The sequence below is a fragment of the Benincasa hispida genome, chromosome 8 (genome assembly GCF_009727055.1).
Source record: "Benincasa hispida cultivar B227 chromosome 8, ASM972705v1, whole genome shotgun sequence".
NCBI classification, from domain to species: Eukaryota; Viridiplantae; Streptophyta; class Magnoliopsida; order Cucurbitales; family Cucurbitaceae; genus Benincasa; species Benincasa hispida.
Genome location: NC_052356.1, coordinates 54,113,544 through 54,123,746, shown reverse-complemented (window position 1 = coordinate 54,123,746; position 10,203 = coordinate 54,113,544). Strand labels below are relative to the sequence as shown.

The following is a 10,203-nucleotide window of genomic DNA, read 5'->3' as shown; positions in this document are numbered from 1 at the left end:
CACTATGTATTGTAGGTAGAGTAAGAGTCAAAAGTCCAACACACGTGCACATAAGGTCGTTTTGGTAATTTTTGTCGATGATGATCCAAGCAAATGTCAAAAAAAAAAAAAAAAACTTAGATTTTAAGAAGTAGGGCAGATTTCATTATGGGCCCAAAATCTTTGGGGTCACTCGTACAATTATCTCTTTGTGCACCTCGTTGTCTCATTACACACAAAAATAGATAATAAAATATTTTTTAAAAACGAACAATAATTGATATGATAATTGGGCGGGTTAGTACAAAAATAGGAGCAAGCTAAAAAGAATCTAAATATATATTATTGAATCTCGAGACGACTAGTCAATATCTAAAAGAATATATATTTTTTTTGCAAGGCTTAGTGATGCACTAAGTTAAGGCATTAGGTCAAATCTATAGCCAAGAGAAATTCAACCTGAGAACTCTCTCTAAGCAAAGTGGTTATTTATAGTCTTACAATAAAATAAGATAATAAATTAATTAATTTCTAACTAATAATTAAAAACTAGTTAATCTAAATATACATTTATAATTTAAATATTATCTAAACGATACTAATTATCTATTAATTCTTCTGCACATGCAATATCCGGAAATGTTTGGCTTCAGTATGTTTTAGTCTTAATTAACTGCTGCCAAAATGTGCAAAACTCGTATCTTGAACATGAATAGTTGAGTTTAGAGGTTCCATCTTTCCACTTCACATATGGTGAAAAGAAAAAGAAAAAATGAAAAAGAAAGCTATTTTCTAACTCTGTATTTAGAAAATCGATTGACTCAATTTATTCGTGGCAGCTGCAGCTACAGACATGACAAAGAAAATCGATTTACGATTTGGAATGTACACACGGAACGAGTAATATCACACTGTATTTAGAACCGAAGTCACTTTGAAATTTCGATCAACAAAAATTCTTAAAAAGGAATCATTAGTTCTCCCTGTTCTGTCGACGGAAACCCATAGAAAAAAAAAACTATATCTCCTTCGAAATTTGGCATGATGATTACCATAAACCTGGTTCAGCTCCACCAGTCATGAAACCCATCAGCAACGCCATTCCATTAATCCTTCTCCTCTGCTTTATGTTGAACTTTTCCAGCGGCATAGATACGATCACATCGACACAATTCCTCAAAGACCCCGAAACTATGTTGTCTACTCGTGGCTTCTTCGAATTGGGTTTCTTCAGCCCCCCCAATTCCACCAATCGGTTCGTCGGAATTTGGGATAAACGATTCCCTGTACGAACTGTTTTCTGGGTAGCTAACAAAGACAAGCCTCTCAACAAAAAATCCGGGGTTTTCGGCATATCCAAGGACGGGAATCTCGTAGTAATAGATGAATACAACAAAATTCTTTGGAATTCCAAAGTTTCTAACGCTGGAGTGAATTCCACCGCTCGTCTTCTTGATTCTGGAAACCTTGTTCTGCTGGACTCTGCTTCAGAGACCGTCATATGGGAGAGTTTCAAAGACCCATCGGACAAATTCTTGCCAATGATGAAATTCATCAGCAACTCAATCACGAACGAGAAAGTAGAACTAGTGTCGTGGAAAACCCCTTCTGATCCATCTTCCGGAAATTTCTCCTTTGGAATCAACCCTCTGCCGATCCCGGAAGTTATAATTTGGAAAAACAGCCGCCCGTATTGGAGGTCTGGTCCATGGGACGGCCAAGTCTTCATAGGAATAGCGGGTTTGAACACTGACTATCATTATGCAGTTAATCTCTTTAATGAAAAAGGAATTTACTCTCTCTCGGCTGCCAATGCAAACGAAGCTCAGTCATACTTCTACTACTTGAACCCCAATGGGACTTTGGAAAGGAATCAATGGAATTTTGAGAATCGGAAATGGGAGGTCAATTGGTCAGCTCTTGTAACAGAGTGTGACGTTTATGGCGCTTGTGGAGCATTTGGGGTCTGTGATTCTCAAAGAACCCCAATTTGCAGTTGTTTGAAGGGTTTTAGGCCAGAGAAGGAAGAGGAATGGAACAGAGGAAATTGGAGAAGTGGGTGTGTGAGGAATTCGCCATTGGAGTGTCATAAAAAGAACATCAGTGTTGAAATGGGAAAAGATCAGGATGGGTTTTTGAAGATGGAAATGGTTAAAGTTCCAGATTCGGCAGCTTGGATTGTTACTTCGGAAAATGATTGCAGAGTCCAGTGTTTGTCGAACTGTTCTTGTTCTGCTTATGCATATAGAACAGGGATTGGTTGTATGATATGGAGAGGAGGTTTAATTGACATTCAACAATTCAAGAAAGATGGAGCAGACATTAATGTTCGTGTGGCATATTCAGAAATAGCTGGTATAAAATCAGGAATGACTTTCTAAATGCTTGTTAAAACATTTTCTAAGCACTTGAAAAATCATTCNAAAAATTGAGATTGTCCAGTTTATGTCATAAATGATTTGAGAAAATACGTGTATATTTGAAAATTAATCAACAATAGCAAATCATAAAACTAAAAAAATAAAAGAATGAAATAAAAAATAAACAGAAAAAAATAGAACTAATCTCATTCACAAAAAAAACTGCATCAGATCCTCTAACTCAACTCAACTCTGCACAACAAACACAGACAATAATTACCAACTCAACTCAATTCTGCACAACAAACACAGACAATAATTACCAACTCAACCTGCACAACAAACACAGATAATTTAACTCCCCATATAATTTAACTCTCTAGATAATAATTACCAACTCAACTCGACTCAACTGTCTACTTTTATCCCATACCAAACACACCTTAGGAGAATCTTGTTGTTGATTGAGATTTCACCGAAAAAGTCCAAAATAATCGATAAAATGAAAAGGTTAACTTTTTATTCAAATATCGATGGTCGATCTAGATCAAGATGCACCGAGAAAAACTATTTCAACTAGTTTTAAAAAAGGTGCTAGTTTTGAAAGATGAAAAGTTATAGGTGTTATTTTTGACAATTTCTGCCGCAACTCATTATACACAAAAAGAAATAAACTATATATATATATATTTTTTTTAAAAAAAAAATCGAAGTAAGAATAGTTGATAGGATAATTTAGATGGGAATGAGATGCGCAAAAAAAAAGAGTAGCCTAAAAAGCATCTAAATATTTTTTTTTATTGAATCATTATACTCCTAATATAAGTACATGTGCCAAAGTGAGCATAGCTAAACTATTATACGAATATTTTAGCGATATAGAGAGAGATGTGATTTGAATTTACCTTGAGAAAATGGAAAATTGCCAGAAATAATACCTTCAACTTTACATCTTTCAAAACTAGCACGTTTTTTGAAGAGTTGTTAAACTAGTTTTCTCGATAGATATCACTCGAGATCGACCACCGAGATTTCATTAAAAAATTCACTTGATATTGTTTTGGTCCTTTTCGGCCTTTCTTGATACATCAAAGATTAAACTCCCAAATTTTAGTAATTTTTCCAAATATTAGATAATATGTCCAAATCTTATACCAAATCTTATATATTTTCAAATTTTCTCCAAATTTGGTTATCTTTACCTAATATTATTTTCAATTCTCATGTAATTTTAGGCAAATTTCTGTTTCTACAATTATATGAATTTCTAAATTTTCAAATGAATTTACCAATTAGTTTCTTTTCTAAGATGGATGACTGTATTTTTTATTTTTAGATTTTGGAAAAAATTAAATTTTATTAAAAAATTAGGTAAGATATGAAAAATATATAAAATCTCGATATTAATCTGTCCGATAATTCACCGAAAGTGGTGTTAATCTGCCCGAGATTCATACCGAGATTTTATATATTTTCCATATTTTACTTTTTTTTTGAAAAATTTAATCTTTCCAAAAATTTAAAAATCAATCACGTGAGATCCATGTAAAAAAATTCATTTCGATAATTGGTAAATTAATTTAAAAATTAGAATTTGGGCTAAAGATTTAAAAAATTACGTAAGATTTTGATATAATATTTGTAGAAAATTTGAAAATATATAAGATTTGATATAAGATTTAGAAAAAAACACCTAATATTTTAGAAAAATAAGCCCACTAAAACAATTTATAAATTAGAAAAAGTTAATTTTTTCCATCTAAATCTCAATGATATCTATTAAAAAAAGTTATTTGACCCGTTTTAAGAAAAATGTGCTAATTTTGTAAGTATATTTTTTCAAGAAAAACGTACAATTACATGCCAGTTAACAAAATAAGAAGAGGATTTAGCAAATTGAAAATCATCTTTCTTCCAAACTAAGCCATAGATTTAGCCTCAATTACCCGCCATTTTCCTTCTGAGACTCAATTTCTTCAGCAATGGCGTCTGCAGGTACAGGCATGACAAAGAAAATCGAAACGACTAATATAATATTGTATTTAGAACCGAACCCACGTTGAAACTTCAATCAACTAAAATACTAAATAAAATCATTAGTTCTGACTGTTCTTTCGACAAAAACCCATAGAAAACTAAATCTCAATTGACATTTGACGTGATGTTCACCATAGGCCTGGTTCAACTCCACCAGTCATGAAACCCATCACCAACAGCATTCCATTAATCCTTCTTCTCCTCTGCTTTGTTTTGAAAATTTCCAGCAGCATAGATACGATCACATCGACACAATTCCTCAAGGATCCCGAAGCTATTTTGTCCAATCGTGGTTTCTTCGAATTGGGTTTCTTCAGCCCTCCCAATTCCACCAATCGGTTCGTCGGAATTTGGGATAAACGAGTGCCTGTACCAACTATTTTCTGGGTAGCTAACAGAGACAAGCCTCTCAACAACAAATCCGGAGTTTTCACCGTATCGAAGGACGGGAATCTCGTAGTATTAGATGAACACGACAACATTCTTTGGAATTCCAAAGTTTCTAACGCTGGAGTGAATTCCACCGCTCGTCTTCTTGATTCTGGAAACCTTGTTCTGCTGGACTCTACTTCAAGGGCCGTCATTTGGGAGAGTTTCAAAGACCCATCAGACAAATTCTTGCCAATGATGAAATTCATCACCAACTCAATCACAAACGAGAAAGTAGAAATCGTGTCGTGGAAAACCCCTTCTGATCCATCGTCAGGAAATTTCTCCTTTGGAATCGACCCTCTAACGATCCCAGAAGTTATAATTTGGAGAAACAGCCGCCCGTATTGGAGGTCCGGTCCATGGGACGGTCAAGTCTTCATCGGAGTACCTGGTATGAACACTGACTATCTTTATGGAGGTAATCTCATAATCGAAAACAAAACTTACTCTCTCTCAATTGCCAATGCAAACGAAGCTCAATTATACTTCTACTACTTGAACCCCAACGGGACTTTGGAAGAGAAACATTGGAATATTGAGGATCAGAAATGGGAGGTTGCTTGGTCAGCTCCTGAAACAGAGTGTGATGTTTATGGTGCTTGTGGAGCATTTGGGGTCTGTGATTCTCAAAAAACCCCAATTTGCAGTTGTTTGAGAGGTTTTAAGCCAGAGATGGAAGAGGAATGGAACAGAGGAAATTGGAGAAGTGGGTGTGTGAGGAATTCACCATTGAAGTGTGAGAAGAAGAACATCAGTGTTGAAATGGGAAAAGATGAGGATGGGTTTTTGAAGTTGGGAATGGTTAAAGTTCCAGATTCTGCAGCCTGGGTTGTTGTTGCTTCGGAAAATGATTGCAGAATCCAGTGTGCGTCAAACTGTTCTTGTTCTGCTTATGCATATAAAATAGGGATTGGTTGTATGATATGGAGAGGAGATTTAATTGACATTCAACAATTCAAGAATGATGGAGCAGACATTTACGTTCGTGTGGCATATTCAGAAATAGCTGGTATAAAATCAGGAATGACTTTCTAAATGCTTGTTAAAACATTTTCTAAGCACTTGAAAAATCATTCCAAACAACCTCTTTAAATTGTCTCATACTGTTTTTGGTATCTTCTGTCACAGATGAAAGTGGAATCACCAAAGACCTAAAAGTAAGCATTATAGCTTCCGTGGTAACAGGAACCTTAATCCTTATCAGTTGCATATATTGCTTATGTAAGTAGAAAACTAGAGAATCAGTTAAAAAGTTTCCTTTGAAATTATCTTACTGAAATTGTAAGTACGGAACAGGGAAAAGAAAAAGGCAGAACAAGTTTTTGATGAACACTGATGTTGATATGAAGCATGATAAAGTGAACGAAGTTAAGCTTCAGCAGCTGCCTGTTTTTGATTTTGATAAGCTGGCAATTGCAACTAACCATTTTCATTCCAATAACAAGCTTGGTCAGGGTGGGTTTGGGCCAGTGTACAAGGTGGGAATAAAGTTCTTTCTTTTTGTTGATTAAAGTTGAAGAAAGATGATGGAAATTTGGCTTTGATTTTTTTGTAGGGAAAATTGGTAGATGGACAAGAAATAGCAGTAAAGAGGCTTTCAAAGACCTCTGGACAAGGGATTGAAGAGTTTACAAATGAAGTAATGGTGATTTCAAAACTACAACATAGAAATCTTGTGCAGCTTTTTGGTTGTTGTGTCGAGGGAGAAGAAAGGATGTTGGTTTATGAGTACATGCCAAATGGAAGCTTAGATTCAATTATTTTTGGTTAGCCTTGTAATATAGCTTGATAGCTTTTCAATTATTCACAAGTCCTACATTATTGTTTTAATCATCTCTTTGGAAATTAAATATGCAGATTCAACTAAAGCAAAAGTGTTAGATTGGAGAAAAAGATTCAACATTATTGAAGGAATTGCTCGAGGAGTTCTATATCTTCATAGAGATTCGCGACTAAAAATCATTCATAGAGATCTCAAAGCTAGTAATATTTTACTAGATAGAGACTTAAATCCCAAAATTTCAGATTTTGGTACTGCTAGAATTGTTTACGGCAATGAAGCTCAAGCTAAAACCACAAGAGTTGTGGGTACTTAGTAAGTTTTTTTCTCTATGAATTCTACTTATTTATAGGTCAAATTCTTAGAACAATGACTAATTAACTTATTTAATAATATCTTAGCGGCTATATGTCTCCAGAATACGTATTGAATGGCCAATTTTCAGAGAAATCAGATATGTTTAGTTTTGGAGTTTTGTTGCTTGAAATTATTAGCGGAAGAAAAAATACTAGCTTCTATGAGAATGAACACGCGTCGAGCCTTCTAGGATTTGTAAGGATCGTCTATCCATCAAATTTATAATATTTATACATTAGTATTCCTCTATTAACATAGGGTTTGTTTACCTTTTCTTGTGTCATTTCAGGCATGGAAATTATGGATGGAGGACAACGTAGTTGCTTTGATTGATCAAACAATGTTTGAATTGCATTTTCAAGCAGAGATTTTGAGATGCATTCACGTGGGACTATTGTGTGTTCAAGAATTGGCAAAGGAAAGACCAAATATAACGACAATTCTTTCGATGCTTCACAATGAAATCACAGATCTTCCGATGCCAAAGCAACCTGGATTTAGTAGCAGCAAAATTGAGATTCACACTCGGGCATTCAAACAAAGCCATGTTGGAACTTGCACGCCAAACATGATCACAGCTACCTCATTTGATGGTCGATAGCATATTTATGTAAATACTTTTTAGACTTGAGTTTGTAGTGCTTTTCAATTGAATTGAATTCTTTTCATTTAGTTTCTTTTATATGTTAATGCATGTTACATACTTCTTATATTATATAATTATATTATATTATAACTATAAATAAAAAAAAGTGTTGGTGTTGGAATGCCTTGAATCTATTATCTGGCACTCCAAATAATCAAGCACGAGGCCTCATTACTTGGTTACCGAGTCGAGTTCTAGGGACGATGATAACTTGTAGAAAGTTATTGTTCTCTTAAAGTTTGAATAATTAGGGTCAAATAATGAGAAACACATTCATTTCAGTAGAAAAACACATAAAATTTTATATATGCATTCAATACATACAAAAGCATCCTTTTTAAACAAAAGTGCACTACTAACGCTTGATAATATAGGAATTGTGGAATTTTCACTAAGGGTTCCAGAGAAGCCAATGCAGGAAGCATGCATTGGAACCTAACGGATGCAAGAAGATACATTTTACTCGTGCACTTAACGTCAAATCTCAACATGCAGTATGGGCAACCTGACGAGCAGTGACTTAGCAGATCCGGATGGCAAGCGGCTACAACAAGACATGAAATTGAATGCTATCATATCACAAGTTGCTAAGTCCAACACCTATAAAAGAAGATGCTACTCACCTGAAAAGTAGTTAGTTAGAGAGTTGTAAAGTTAGAAACTTAGGAGTAGGTAGTAGTATCTCTATAGAAAGTTAGTTCCTCAGCCACTTGCAAGAATAAGAGGAGTTCGACCACCATTTCCACTACCGATACAAAGGTTTTGCTGGAGTTAGAGGTCGAGAGAGATGACCTTCAACATGCCTTCACCCCAATCACAACAGCAAGCACCTAAAATCAAGCCAAATAGAGCAAGAGATTGATCCCGACGACTTGAGACGCTTTTCTTTCCCCTACTTAGCATTTTCTTCCATTAATTGTCTTGATTGAACTGGGGTTCTGTAGAAATATTTAATATTAATTCAATCAGGATTTCATCCATTTCCATATCCATTTTCTTTCTTTCCTTCAACATAAGTAGGTAAATCCATCGTGGGTTGGGTGGAACTAAATGTTAATCTAGTAAGTCATATATATGTGCATTCAGCTTGTTTGATGTATACTTAAAGCATTTTATGCTTGAATCCATCTGATTAATCGATCTGAGTAAAAATAGTTAACTGCTTGAGAGAGTAAGTGGAACACATCACGTAAGAATATTGAGTAGCTTTAGAGATAAAGTTAGTTATATTGATCTGTCATATTAATAAACACATGCATCTTAGAGATAAGATAAGTGTGGCAGACGCATCGAGAGATGTTGAAAGACTTAAGTGGAGAACATAACCTAGACACATCATACATGTATACTTAGAGATTACCAGTTAGTCTTCCCAGCCCCATCTCATTCCATTTATTTCATCCAAACTTATTGTCTGTTATTGAGTAATCATTACATTATATTCCAACACATCACATATTCTTTTAACACATTCTATTTCTCCAATCTCTTTCTCTTGCATGTATGTTGGCTTAGTTTAGTTTAGAATCTCAACACATATATCTGTACTTAGAATCAAATTATGAAAGATCAACTCACCATCTTGTGTTAGGACTAACTAATCCTTATGTTCAACCTTCGGCTTGCCAGGGAACTTGGGCTAGGTTTATACTTGGATCTAATGTAGGAAAACTTGTACGCAATCAGAGCTTTGCATGAAATACTAGTCTTTATCTCCTAACGCATAGTCTCACTTTAAGATAGAAAACGACATAAGCATAACGTAAAGATAAAAACGGAATAAGTTTTTGGCACCATTGTCGAGGATTAGGTGACATAGCTAACAGTAATTTCGTTTTGACTCTTTTTGTAGGACTCTCAATCAAAGGAGTATTACAAGTTGGGCTTGAGCTTGTAAATGTTTCATGAGCACAGAAGACTCTTTTAAGCCCAAATACGACCTTGAGATTGAAATAACCTTCCGTCAATGAATCAGAGTTAATAGAAGGCGGAGGAAAAGGCAGAAAAGAATGGCTGGTGATCAAAATAACCAACACGTGGCTTAACAATTAGCAAATATTGTCAATAATCCTATCTTGATGGTGAACAACAGCATGCGACCAATGTGTGAATATGCTTCGCCTATTCTATATGACTTTGCACCTGGGATCATATATCCAACCCTTGATGGGACGATATTTGAGGTGAAACCTATAATGTTACAGATGTTACAAACTGCAGGGCAGTTTGGTGGAACGTGCAGGGAGGATCCCCACGTACACTTAAAGTGTTTCTTGGAGACATGCAATTCCTTTGTGATACTTGGAATCACACCTGAAGACATAAGGCTATCTTTGTTCCATGATTCATTGAGAGACGATGCAAAACAATGGCTGAGCTCCTTTGAACCTGGCGAGGTGACTACGTGGGAGAAGTTAGTAGAGAAATTTGTATAAAAATTTCTCCCTTCTACTGTCAACACAAGGCATCAAAGGGAAATCGTAAACATAAAATAGAGAGATACCGAGACTTTAAATGACACGTGGGAGAGATTTAAGCGGTTAGTCAACAATTTTCCAAACCATGTGTTACCTCTCACGATTCAGATGGAAACATTGTACATTGGCCTAAAT

General features: G+C 35.1%; 1 protein-coding gene across 5 annotated transcripts; it reads left to right on the top strand.

Moving 5' to 3' along the window:
* Nucleotides 1-820: 820 nt before the first annotated feature.
* Nucleotides 821-8,520, top strand: LOC120083008 (G-type lectin S-receptor-like serine/threonine-protein kinase At1g11330). 5 transcript variants are annotated; one of them, XM_039038480.1, is made up of 8 exons: nucleotides 4,422-5,817; nucleotides 5,937-6,029; nucleotides 6,105-6,286; nucleotides 6,364-6,574; nucleotides 6,666-6,903; nucleotides 6,990-7,140; nucleotides 7,235-7,555; nucleotides 7,966-8,520. In XM_039038480.1, exons 1-7 carry the CDS (start codon nucleotides 4,536-4,538, stop codon nucleotides 7,544-7,546), a joined length of 2,469 nt encoding a protein of 822 aa, XP_038894408.1. In that variant the 5' UTR covers nucleotides 4,422-4,535; the 3' UTR covers nucleotides 7,547-7,555; nucleotides 7,966-8,520. The 5 variants fall into 5 exon arrangements, with proteins under 5 accessions (XP_038894409.1, XP_038894413.1, XP_038894412.1 ...); XM_039038481.1 differs by lacking the exons at nucleotides 4,422-5,817; nucleotides 7,966-8,520 and adding an exon at nucleotides 821-2,334 and having other exon boundaries at nucleotides 7,235-7,655; XM_039038479.1 differs by lacking the exon at nucleotides 7,966-8,520 and having other exon boundaries at nucleotides 4,423-5,817; nucleotides 7,235-7,655.
* The last annotated feature ends 1,683 nt before the right edge of the window (nucleotides 8,521-10,203 follow it).